At 45.6% G+C, this 13,314-nt stretch overlaps 1 protein-coding gene across 3 annotated transcripts in view; it reads right to left on the bottom strand.

Moving 5' to 3' along the window:
- Nucleotides 1-13,314, bottom strand: part of fancm (FA complementation group M) — a 39,713-nt gene that overhangs the window by 7,244 nt on the left and 19,155 nt on the right. For 2 of the 3 annotated variants that reach the window (XM_023828460.2, XM_023828462.2), the window contains exons 6-14: nt 13,080-13,212; nt 12,063-12,155; nt 10,881-10,973; nt 10,314-10,498; nt 9,013-9,219; nt 8,504-8,744; nt 7,711-7,862; nt 6,997-7,152; nt 405-2,178 (exon numbers count right to left, since the gene is read on the bottom strand). In XM_023828460.2, coding sequence (XP_023684228.2) covers nt 405-2,178; nt 6,997-7,152; nt 7,711-7,862; nt 8,504-8,744; nt 9,013-9,219; nt 10,314-10,498; nt 10,881-10,973; nt 12,063-12,155; nt 13,080-13,212 — 3,034 coding nt within the window. The remainder of the gene's footprint in view (nt 1-404; nt 2,179-6,996; nt 7,153-7,710; nt 7,863-8,503; nt 8,745-9,012; nt 9,220-10,313; nt 10,499-10,880; nt 10,974-12,062; nt 12,156-13,079; nt 13,213-13,314) is intronic. The other variant, XM_023828461.2, reaches the window with a different exon arrangement.

Raw genomic sequence — 13,314 nt, 5'->3', positions numbered from 1 at the left:
CTGAACTGAATTATACTGGACGAGGACAAGGTTTGAACTGCAAAACTTCTTTGGAAGCACCTGCCTTGATAACTTCCATCACATTCCTCTGACAGTGCAAACACGCATGGCTGGAAGGCCAGAGTAGCAGGACTTAAATGAAATGATACATTTTTTTTTGACAAAAGTAGACACGTCTGGAAGGGCAAGGGTATTATCCATAATGGAAGAGGACAGGATGCAAAAGGGAACTGCAAAATGCTCCAAAATAAGTTTAGCAATCTTATACATTCTTTACATTTTTGCAGTTTGTTTTTCTGAAATGTTTACTGTAATTATTACAGTGGTTCTAGCAATCTAAGTCACCAAACAAGATGACCCAACACTGGAGGCCCTGCCATAGAACCCCAGTGCTTCCCTCTTACCTGCAGGAGGTGTAGCCAATAGTTCCCCAGTGACAGGCCCTCCTGACTGCAGCAGAGACCTTCTGATGGAATCCTGGCCATTTCTACCAGCAGGCTTACAGGGACCCCAGCCATCAGCTGTTGGTACCTTGTCTTTGGCCTTTCTGGGAGTTGCCAATAAGGGGGATGAGGTGGCGATTGCACGTGCAGTAGACGGACCTGGACCCCCTGTATTGAATGGAGAGAGTGGAACACCCAACAAAGAGACCAGAGACTGTCCCCTTTCCTGCTGAGGAGCTACCAGGCTCAAGTTTCTCTCATGAAGATCCACGGAAGTTGTGGCTTTCCCCAAGCTCTCCTGCAGAGTGGGCAGCCTGGATTCTTCTGGGGCAGCACAATCAGGAGCCGTGGGACTTGTCACATCTCCCTGCACTGAGTTCTCCTCATCAGACTCCTCAATGGAAAACCCCAGGTCAAAATTGACAGAGAAGAGCTCCTGGGAACAGTCAAAATTTCCACAGTTTGAAGAAGGTTCCTGGTGAACTTCTGGTGAAGTACAGCACATGTCCTTTGAGCCTTTGGTTGCATCACCCTCTACAGCTCTCCTGGCACTATTATGTAATGTGGTGGCCTGATTCACACAACCCGGAGAGGGCTCCTCTTGAATTTTCCTGCTAACAAGAGGAGAGCTAAGCGTTTTGATCTGAAAAAAGACATCGTCGTCGTCGTCATCCCCAAACAAAACCATACTCTCATCCGGCTTAGGTGGGGCTATGTATTCCCTGGCACCTACAGCGCCTGGCAGAGCTGAAGGAGCTTCACAATTATTAACCTCATCTGCAGGACCAGGTGTATCAACATCATTATCAAAAACCTCATCCCAGGTGGGGCTGCAGGCTGCACTGCAAGTTCCTTCTGCAGGATCCAGGTGGTTAAGTTCACCTTTCTCAGTTTCCAAAGGAACGCCATCCAAATGCTTATCAGAGAAAGCCGAATCACTTGATTCCTCATCTCCAAGGTCATCTCCAAGGAGGAAACTCACTTGGAATGGGTTTCCATTCTGTTGTGACTTATGTCCAGCTTCTAGTGGTTTGTCCATGGGGTTAGCTTTGGAATCATTTTTAGAGCAGGTAAACTCAATGACTTGAGGTGGTGACCTAGACAGGAGCTCTAGAACGTTGGTGAGAATAGTTCTTACTGCCTCTGGCGGTTCATTGGAGGAGTGTAGCTTTTGGGCAGTACCCCAATTTGGCAAATAAAACATATTTTCAATTTCTGAGGAAGGATCCTCTGGCAAGCTACTATACCCGGCATCAGAGTTTACTTTGGGTAACTGGTGAAAAACACTGGGCCCATCAGCTAAACTCACTTCCTCATCGTCACAGATCACAATGCTGTCAGAATGCGATTCAACCTCTGTGTTCAGGACTGGGATCTCCTCCAAACTATGAAGGGGAGCATTACTGGTGGTTTCACATCTGGCTCTTTGTTTATTCTCTGAAGACAATTTCCAGGGTGAACCTGAAGACCCAGCCAATTTCTGTCCCTCAGTAGTCACTCTATCCTGAAGGACAAAATCAACATGATCCTCTTCATTGTTCAGCCAAGAGTGAGAGGACAACTTCCTCTCGGTGTTATTGGGCACCAAACAATCCCTATTGTCCCTGCGGCCAACTGTTTTGGGGGCTGTAGTGGTTTTAGGAGCCTTCTCTGGCTGTCCATCTTCAATATAACCAACAACATCTTCTTTGCGAAGGTAGGACCTCATTGTTAGCTCATAGCTAGAGCTTCCCTGCTGGCCAAATGGTGAGGTTAATCAGCTACATCGTGAAAGATCATGCATAAGTAACATCATAAAACACCAAAAAGAAATGTCATTTTACCATATATAACAAAAAATAACCCAATAGCTCTTGCAATCAAATATACAAATGCAACCAAGAAGCAAGAATATACATATACAACTTTAACATCAATAAGGCTTAAATCTTGCTCCCTTATGACCACTTTGATTGCCAATAGTAATATAATTGCATGGTACACAAAGACAAAACAGTGACCCATGTTTCTTACTGCAGTGGAGTAGGAGAGCACTGCAGTGGAGTAGGAGAGCACTGCAGCATCACAATGAGCATGAATAGGTCGCAAAGGTAAGAGAAGAAACCATGACAACTTATACATACTGAAGGAAAAGGGCAAATAGGCTGCAAGGACACTGGGGCAGCCACTGAATGGTCAGGCACATCCAACCCCCTAACCCATTAGCTAGATCTGAATAGATCGCATTGAGGCTGTACGACTATGGGTACAGGATAGGAGAATAAGATTCAAGGGAGGAACTCAGAAGCCGCTGACCTTCATATTTCCAGAGCTATACATGAAAGTATGAGTATGGCATTATGAACACTATACAATACACCGTAACAATATACTTACAATGCACACAAAAATAATCTTCACAGAAGTAACAAAGGATGGCGAAGATACGAGACATTAGTGCATCCTTGTGGTCACAAAAGCAGCAGGAATCGCTGCTCGGTAATGATGGCTTATTCCAAAGTTTCAAAACTTTCGGCCCGCTGTTAATGGTTCAAGGATAATGAAAAGACACAGAGCAACGTGAATTCTGAAACGGTGAGAGTGTGTGTTGAAGAGAACGTCAGCAGAGCTCTCACTATGCCAAGCCCCTTCTCTCCATCGAGGTGGCAACACGCATCAGAGATCAGTGAGGCACGGCCTACTTCTGAGTTCCCGTGTTTGTAGAACTTTTGAGAACTGTTACATAAACACTGAAAGAGTCCATCTACTTGTGGTTGTCACTCATAAAGGAAAACTCAATCTAATAAGGAACAAAGAAACAAAATCTATTCAAAAAGATGAAAGGGATGAGAGAAAAATGCATTTTATAAGGCAGATTTTAAAAATACATGCTTTCATAAACCATGGTTTCACTGGAGAACTTCTCTCTCCCTCTTCTGAGCAACACAAGAAAAACAAAAACAGCTTCCAAAATGTAGGTCGTGTATCTAAGCTTTTTCGCATGTCATTCCCTCTCAGAATGCGAGAATCAGGCAGCCTGAAGGAAAAAGGGTTTAAGAACTTGAAACACAAAAAAATAGGTCGCAGCTCATTTAACAAAACCCCTCTTTGTTGTTGTTTAATTAAAGTGGTGTCGCAGCACAAAAACAGATGCGTGCGGGACCAGCGTATTAATGCAATAAGGGTGAATTGAAAGAGGGAGTTTTGTTCAGCCTAGTAAGTAGAGACTGCTTTTCTCAATGATTTGCAGTGAGCTTCAAAAATGGCAGTTAGAGTATAAAATGACTCAAGATACATTGCCCACTGTAATCATACAGCTCATTAAAATGGCCACAAATTGTATAAAAAGTAACAATATAAAAAGCAAATTGTGTATTTTAGTAGAGATTTTTTTAAGCAAAATCCAAAGAATTGTCCCTTGCCATTCTGATCTTCGCTTTGTGTACAGCGTCTCTTCAGGCTGATGTTCTGACACGTCCCACTGACCCAATGAGCTGACTTCAAAACACAGCTGATCTACAACCTTCCTAGTGGTGCCCCTGGACCCATCTCTTCTGCTGATCTCTCTCAAAACTGTTGACCGGAGCCACTGCAAAGTCAAAGATCCTGGTCCTAACCAATATAACAGCAAAAGACTCATGACCGCACTATCTGCAGGACATCAACCTCAGCAGCAGTGCAGAGATTAATACAAAAGGTGCCCTATAATCAGTGCTTAAATCCTGCCTGAAACCTTTCTGTTTTTCACTGCATTCTGGTACCTATCTGTGTGTATTAGGCAGCTCTCTGGTTAAACAAACAAAAACATCATAAAACATAAAATAAGTATGTAGTGTTTACAGACCTATTTTCACAGAATTTCACGTCCTTCGTTAGTTTAGATTTATGCTTAAAAATACATAGCATGTTTTCAGCACCGTGTTTTGTATGTTTTCAGGGACCCATCCCGCCCTCATTACCCCACTGCTCTCATATGCCCTTTGAATCCGGCACCTTCCGATTCGCAAATTAAGCACTGCCTACAATGGAGGAAAACCAGCCGGTGTAATATCACTGGCACCTGAGGTGTGACAGCCTAGAAGACACCAACTGTTTCTGGAATATAGCAAATGACTGACTTAAAAATGACACACTGCTTCCCAACACAATACAGTAGAACCTTCAAACCTCTTAACTCTGACATAGAACGGGTCTGCTGAGTTTTTATATACTTGTACCTCGACCAAAATCTTGGAACTCGACTCGTTCCTGCTAAAATTTGTATTGGTCGAGACACATTCAACTCCACCAATACGGACCTCGAACGGGTTGGTCAAAAAAATCTAAACGCAACTCGATCGAAAACTCGAAACGCGACAAGACAAAAAAAACATACCTGCTAAAACTTGTACAGATGGAAATGCGTCTCTGATGGGCTGAAACGAAGACAAATGGACCTACTGGGATGCTGATGCCTATGAATCCCTGTCGGTCTCGTGGTGCCTCTTGATCGTGCGAAAGCTGTGTTCCTGTGTTTGGTGTGAATTTTTTTGTGCTTTATGTACAGTACATTTAGTGATACAGTAATCATGGCCCCTAAGAAAGTGAGCAATGATATCAGCAAACCAAAGAGGGAAGTAGTGAGAGTAACTGTAGAACTTAAAAAGGAAATTATAGCGAGACTTGGTGGTGGAGGCGTGACTGGGCTGCTCTCGCTTCGGAATATGGTACTGTCATTTATTTCATGTTTAACACTTTTGTATTTGTGCTTCTTCATGTGTGTATTAGCTTTATATTGATTGTCAGTGCTTTTTTATCATTAGTTAGGTAGGTAGATAAGTTCAAATAGGCAATCATTTGGGGGTCTGGAATGGATTAAATTCATTTACATTTCTTATGGGAAAATTTGACTTTGAACTCAACCAAATAACAACCACACTTCTGGAACAAATTAAGTTCACTGTACGCAGTTTGAGCGCTGAAGTAATTTTAGTGTATTTATGGTATGTTAAGTAATAGTCAGCAGACATGAAAGAATTGTTTTAGAAAAAGAAAGATTACTATAAATTTGACAAATGGATCTCCCAGGGGAATCTGAAGAGGGGAATCAACGAGCTCCAATATTTGGTCAGGACCTGAATATATTCCAAAGCCCAAAAGCCTACAGGATTTCTTACACCAGCAAACCTGGCCCATCAAAGCAAAAATGGTCAAATTCTGCCTGGAGATAATGACTTTTACTTGTGGCCTGGACACTTAATCCCTGGAAGCTGCCTGAAAGCCAATCCTTTCCCGATCGATAGGTTCCTACACAAAAGCTAAATAGGACAGCTGCCATGGAAGTAAGACCTATTGGTGGTTGTGTGTATCTCAGCGTAATTAACTTCCTCTCTCATCTAGCTGCAAAGGGAGTCATTATAGGTGTAGGGGGGAATCATACATGGCCAACCCTCTAATTTGCAAGCAACCTTTAGAGATAATGAGGTTTCAGTCTGGTAGAGAAGCCAGGTTTACCAGAAAAATGAGTGTAGTGTATCTGATAAAGCCACTTTCACAAGCAGTTTCGTTCTCAGAATTACAATAAATTACAAAGACATTTTTCTTAGAATATGTCATGCAACAAATGGCAAATGATATGGTGAAAAAAAAAAACAGTCCTCCTCCCATTCCGTATGGAAGTGGTCGGTTTTTGGCTTCTTACTTGGTCCAGCTCCCCCATTCATTTTTATACCCTTTCTTAAGTTTAGTAGAAATAAATTAGAGGCTAACTAGGCGACTCGTTAGCTTGTAGCAGCTGATGCGGTTGAACGCGTCATCCATCCTCTATTTTTTTTATGCCATACGATCTACCCACACTACCTTTGCGATCGACCAGTAGATCACGATCAATGTATTGGGCACCCATGGTGTAGACCATGTATACGTCAGAGTGGATCATGAAAACAATACTGGAACCAGCGAGAAAACAAAGAGCTTGCATTGACATTTATACGGTCACGTCGATGCATCGGATCGTTTGCTGTTGTTAAAGAAATGTGTTACTTGTTTCATTTTAAAATCGGGACATGCAACAACTGGCAGAACAATGGTTCCGCCAAGCCTAATAGTGAGAGTCTGGGCGACCCGTGTAAAGCCAGTAATTAGATAAACCCATGAATAAGAGGCTGCTGCTAAGCACTATGCTGTAAATGGAATAGCAGCTTTCAGGAGGCCTTACAAATCACACAATACAATGGCAAATATGCATCAATTAAAAAGGCATCTACTGGAGCTTCTTAACAGCGGCTTAGGGATTGGAGAAACAAAGCTGTGAAAGCTGGGGCCGGCAGGATTTACAAGCATGATGTCAACAGCACCAGATTTAACCCACTGAGAACCAGTGAAGGAACCATGGAGCAGTGATTAGCATTAGATGATGAACCCTGCAGAACGACAGCTACTGACCATCAGCAGACTGTGAGCTTCCACAGTCGTGGAAATCAAGATCACCACAGGCACTAGGAGAACAGTTAGTGTTTGCGGCTACTTTGTATAAACACCGGTCAGAAGTGGTCCGGTTGGCTCACGGGGCCTGTGTGGGGGGAGCGGCCCCTACCTCCTCCAGCCGCATGCTGTCCAGGAACCCCATGATCTCTGTGAAGTGCAGACAGCGGCCCGAGTGGCTGACCCGGTGGGTGGGCAAGGGCCGGTTCTGCCAGCATGCCCACTCGCCCAGGGAGAGCTCCCGCACAGGGCCCGCGCTCACGTCCTCCTATGGGGCAGAAGAGGACGCCGTGACGGGCTGGCAGACACAAAGGGGGGCGGCAACGCAACGGGGGGGGAGGAACCAGCAAAGCAAACAGGGGCTCGGCAACTATGTAACGGGGGATCCGGAAACATAATGGGGAGGGGGGCGCCAACGCAATCGGGGGCCCGGCAACACAGAAGGTGGGGGCATATGGCTTTCAGTGTATTGCTGATGAGGCAGAATGCAGATAAAACATCACAGTAGGATGCCTGCAAATTGAGAAGAGATTATAAACTATTCACTATATATGCAAAACAGTGAATAACAAGCTAAAGGGTCCCAATCTACTCCTAATTCCTCACGTGCCAAGTTTCATAAAAGGTGGCATAAAGGTGTTTTCCACTTGTTTATTATTATGGTCTGTGTGGTTGGGTGAGTCATCTTTTGTTTATTCTTATGCTACAGGATTTCTAGCTCAATAAACCATTTCCTCTGTGAGTCCTTTAAAATGCTTTAGGAGAACCTAAGTGGTTCACAACTTGAAATGTAGGTAAATACGTTCTGTGAGTCAGACGGGCTTACCTGGGCAGGGGCATCGCTTTTGGTAAACAGGAAGTGGGAGTGGCTCAGCGCAGGCTGTGGCTCCGCCTCCCCCAGGCGCATGGTGGTGGCCCAGAGGGAGAGCTCTGCCGGGCTCAGAAAGCCGTCCTCCTTGGTGGCGTGCCGCCGTCCGCCTGGGACACAATTGCTAAGAGTCAGCCATCGCCCGACTGATTGAAACATGTCCAGTAACACACCACAGTGACTAATCAAAACCACAAAGTGTTTTCAATAAGAGGCTTTTACACCAGGGATAAATAATTAAGCAAACCTAAGACTGATTAGAGTTTGGATTTTTTTTCGTGGATTTGGATTGTGCAAAAACAGAACGTGGCAAAGTTCGGCTGTTATGTTAGGCCAATTTGTCTTCCATTACAACTGTTTGATCTTCAGGTTGTCATAATCGGTCATGTTTTCTGGAGTCAGAATAGGAGTAATAACAGATTAGGTCTTTATTGAAATGCTCCCAGTTTTATCGAATACAATTAGCTTAGCACTCTAGCGAACAGATGGGCCGACAGTAGGATGGACAATCAGACTATCAGAAACTAAACGGGGCCATTTCTTTGAATACAGCATAACTTGAGAACTATTTAAAAGCATCTTCTGCAACCCTATTTCCACGGGGGTCAGAGGGCCAATACGTGTTGTTAGAATCAACCCCTAAGCCCACAGACAGCCAATCCATACACCTTCACTGCAGATGAGGGACAGTCTAACTCCCAGCAGCAGTAAGGCTCGTGCGGGTAAGCGGATGTGAGGGTCTGGCCCTAACCTTGGACACGGGGGTGCAGCAGGGACTCCCCCACCTCAGCGCCCGACCTCCGCCCCCGCGAGGAGCGCCGGCCCGCCTCCTGCGGCTCGAATTGGCCGCAGGTGATGAACATCTTGTGCAGAGTGGGCCGCACCCCTGCAGGCAGCATTCGGGGGCTGTGGGGGTACATATGCAGGCTATGCTGCTTCCCCGTGATGGACTTGTAGACGCTGCGCTTGTTGCACTGACTCTGGTTGTAGGTCTGAAATGATGGGAGACGTTGTCACAGAGTTCTGGGTCACCCCAGGTGACGATCATGCACGCAAGCGACACAACCAACAGGCACCACCAATAAAATTCATTAGATCATCATCATCTATTATTTAAGGAACAATAAACCTAATTAGGAGATAAAACTGTGTGCAATGAGTCATACAACATTCCCTCCCACGTTATCTCCAGCTAGTTAATTTACTCAGAATCTCAGTTAAAGCCTGAATGTTATAGTTAAATGGGGAGGGGGGGCTGACCCTCTCCTCGCGGCCCTCGGCCAGGACGACCACGATGCGGCCCTGCCGCCGGCGGCCCGTGCGGCCCATTCGCTGCACCAGCCGGATGGGGCTCTTCTGCGCGTCGAAGCACACGATGAGATCCACCTCCCCGATGTCCAGGCCCTCCTCACCCACGCAGGTGGACACCAACGTGTTGAATCCGCCCTCACGGAACTTCCTCACCACCTTTTTTTTGGGAAAGGGGGGGGTGACACAGGGGGATGGGCCACCAGTCACAAACAAGCCTGCAAACTATGCAGAAGTCATATTACTGCAGGAAGCCGAAGTTCATTTATTGACATAATCTTAAAGCCTCCAGTTTGTCAGGTGGGGACATTAATATCGCACGCGCACACACACACACCTCATATATTCCTGTCATAGGGCAAAGAGAAAGTATCATAAGTAGAGTACTTGGAACAGTAGTAAAGTGCCCTATGATAACCCTAAACCTAAACCTAAACCTAAAGCTAAAGCTAAAGCTAACCCTAACCCTCAGCCCAGCCCTAACCTTAACCAGAAGTAACCAAACATGTAACAAAAATACAAGACTTTTTTAGTTCTTTGATTGCATTCACAGATTTTTATAAAATTGTAATTTATATTGTGGGGATCTGAAAAATATCTTATGAGCTAAAAAGAAACAGGTTTTACCACACTGGTTCCCACACACACACACAGTAATAAACATTTTATATCAAGCCTTCACCACTTAAACCATTAACATGAGAGCATCTGGAGCCAGTTACTCCTGTCCCACATTTTTGTGTGTCATGTCTGTCATCTGTCAACAGATACAAACACTGGATTTTACAAAGGAAACAGGTTATTCCTGTGACTGTAAAGTAACAGTTATTTCACGGTGAAGACTTGGGAACAAGTGAAACACTCAGCTGGGGAGGCCCCCGCCCTCCCACCTGCCCACTAGGGTGACACACGGGGGGCACTGATCAGGTCAGTGGGAGTGAGGCGTGGGCTTGTCTCTGAAGGCCTTTCCCTGCAGCTCACCATGCCAGCCAATTTGCTTTAGCCTCCCCTTAGCCTCATGTGATGTTTTGGTGAGAGACGCCTAGGGAGCCAATTCCTAGGCTGTGAGGCAGTTGGAAGATCGATAAGGAAAACAGAAAATTACAGTGGGATGGGAGGGAGGAGCCGACAGCCAGAGGAGCACAGCACCAAGGGGCCGCTGCAGTTAATCAAACCAAAGGGTTCTTCACAAGTACACCTGTAATCTCAAGCTGATATCAAGGGCCACAGTGAAACGCTTCCGGATTCCGAACCTCCAGCTGCTCCTTCTGGGTGAAGCCCCGCACTGCCTTGCCAGCCGTGGCCTGACCCATGAAGGTCATGACCCGTATGAGCGGCTGGTGCCGGTTCAGCATGATGGCAATCTCCTGCACGCTCTCGCGAAACGACGAGAAGATCATCACGCGCGTGCTCACTGCCTCCGAACTGGGACCAGCTCCTGGGCCAATCAGAGGAGGGAGAATATGGTCACATGCTACAGGAAGACGAGCAAATTATTGATGCTGATCACAAGCAGAGGACAAAGGTGACAAAAGGATTAAACTTCACCCCCAAAGAGATTAAGAGCAGAGCAGATATCTACTGTGTGGACTTCAATGCTGCTGCGTGTGCATTTATCTCGTAACTGGACTCATTACGCTGTCCAGATGTCTAGCATGAAAGCAGAGCACATGAAGATGCTTCAGGCCTTATCAAGGTTGACCTACTACAAAAGAATTCAGGTACAACATCCTTGGAACAATCAAAATCGCCATGGGAACCCCTCATTCAGAAAAGCATGGGGGGGTTGTAAGGTGTGGGGGGGGGCGGGCTCCAGTTACCGGAGCTCTCTGGTGAGGTCCTGAAGTGCTGCAGCACCACCTCTTCCAGCTTCTGGAGCTTGGGGTGGCTGTAGATGAAGGGGGCCTCAGATCCTGGGGAGAGGAAGTGGAAAGAACACGGCTGGGCTTCACTAGGTATATTCAAAGGGATTCCCCAATGCCAACAATGACAAGCCAAGGTGATACCCTGTCCCCAAGGTCATGTGACACATCATCACTGTCAGATGAAAACCACGTGTTTTCACTTTTTGACGATTGTGACTTCTTTTCATTTTTTATTTTAAGAGAACTAAACAGAGAAATTATAAATATTCTATTTGGGAGGAAAGATGTTTTTCAAACACATCATTTAAGCCATTTATAATACAAACCAACCAGGATTAACAGAATTTGCAAACCCAGTCCAGTTTGATTGCGCATTTTTGCTATAGATGGAATACGTCAATTTTCCTCTGTCTACTGATAGCGTCTAATGTCTAATTGACCAATGAAAAGATTTTACAAGGTCATCTCTAACTAGTATTTATGGTTAATTATTATTTATTATTATTATTGATACTTTATTGATCCCCGTGGGGAGATTGTCTTTACGCCTCCCTCAACTTGCTCTTTGTGAGTAAACTGTCCGTGAAGGGCAGCCACCTGTTGGGGCTATTTGGACACGTTGTTTGTACAGATACTTTATAATCGCTAATTTTAACAATTTAATGATAGCTGGTTAACATCATTGTTAATAGTGAATAGAAAGAGATTAATTTGTATCTTGTTAACACGGACATATTTGCCTTGCTGACAATAACCGACACAAGTCTATTCAAAACATTACAATGTTCACTGACGGCTGTGTAAAGATGGGTTTCTATTTGTGGTGCTAAGGGTGACTCATTACATTGTATTAGGTGTATTTTGTAAGGTCGTCTCTGAGAAAATGTGTTTCTGGAGATACAAGTTTTTCATTGAACAGAGATGATACATAGTTATTTACACATTAATGTATTTGCTTAACTGTAAAATTCAGGTTTCATATAAAATACAAGTAAATAAATCAATCGTATTGCACAGTTTAAGTCATACATGTGCACCCTTTCAGAACACACTGATAGAAACGGGGCACCGTCTGGCTATACCCTGCGGTGTCTGCGTGGCACTGGATGGCACTGGATGGCACCACCTCTAAGATACCTGCACTGGGCTTCCCGAACATGGCCTCCATCTCCCTGTAGAGATCCACGAAGACCTTGGTACGCTGAAGCTCATTCCTGGCTCGGGACATTTCTGTGGGGGGGGCACATATATTTCAAGAAGGGCATCGTGAAGTCAGCTGGGTGGAGCCAGTAGCCCAAGACCCATGAAGGTCATAGTGGAGATGAAGTAGAGCAGACAGGCGAGGGAAATGCGATGCACCAGAGGGCATGAAATGGAGCATCTTATGAGAAGTAACATTACAGGAGGGTTACCGTCTACTTAAGGCTGAGTGTGTCTTTCTAAGCATGAGGACTGTATCTTTTCAGGGAATCAACGTTCTTTAAGTCCAATTAAGTCCTATAACATCGATGCTGAGTTAGTATACTAACTCTGAATGAAACACACAAACACACTGATCTGCATCAGCCGAAAGCCCTCCAGGATCAGACAGACGTGCAGCGAGCACCTCAAAACTGGCCCAAGAGAGAGACTCACTGCCAGGCCTCACTGAAAGAGGAGAGTCGCCACTGGCCTGCAGGTCCACGGGAGACTGGCTGCTGGCCACCGATGCAGACCAGCACGGCAAAGGCAAATGACACCATTCCTAACAGCCCTTTGGGGATCTGAAAGGTACCACCTCACCTCACGACTGAGATCGGACAAGCTGCTCCAACAAAGGCCCCCTGTGTTCAGTGTGGATATTGTTAACACTTGTTAATTTGAGGTCTAAGTTGCATATTACCTGATAACAGACTGACAACACCAAGCTGAAATGGGTGTGATTGTCTTGCCTTACAAATCCTTGCTGAATAAGATTTTATTTTCATTATTTCTTGTATTGATTTGCAGGTAGGACGTTTTTGACCATATGTCCTGTTTTCCTCTTCCGCAGTGTCACACCTCATATGAAACTACCATGCCTGAACATCTACTGGGGCAACGCCGCCTCGTCCTTCCGGTGATACCCACTCAGAGCCCCCCTCAGCTGAGGGCCCCCCTGGTTCGGACACCTACCCTTGGTGCCGTCCATTATGCCCTGGATGAACAGGAAGAGGGAGCGGACGCCCATCTGCAGCAGGAGCTCATAGCCGTGGTACAGCGTGATGCACAGGGCGAAGTCCCCCTCCAGCACGCCATGCTGCGCCCCCTAGGGAGAGAGACGGGAGGTGTCACTGCACCAGGAGGGCCGGTCACAGCATCACACATACAAAGCAGGCAGCTCTAGTTAAAAGCAGGGTCAAAGATCTTC

Source organism: Paramormyrops kingsleyae, chromosome 14 (assembly GCF_048594095.1).
Source record: "Paramormyrops kingsleyae isolate MSU_618 chromosome 14, PKINGS_0.4, whole genome shotgun sequence".
NCBI classification, from domain to species: domain Eukaryota; kingdom Metazoa; phylum Chordata; class Actinopteri; order Osteoglossiformes; family Mormyridae; genus Paramormyrops; species Paramormyrops kingsleyae.
Note: the sequence above shows the minus strand (reverse complement) of the source record. Positions and strands in the feature narration are given on the sequence as shown.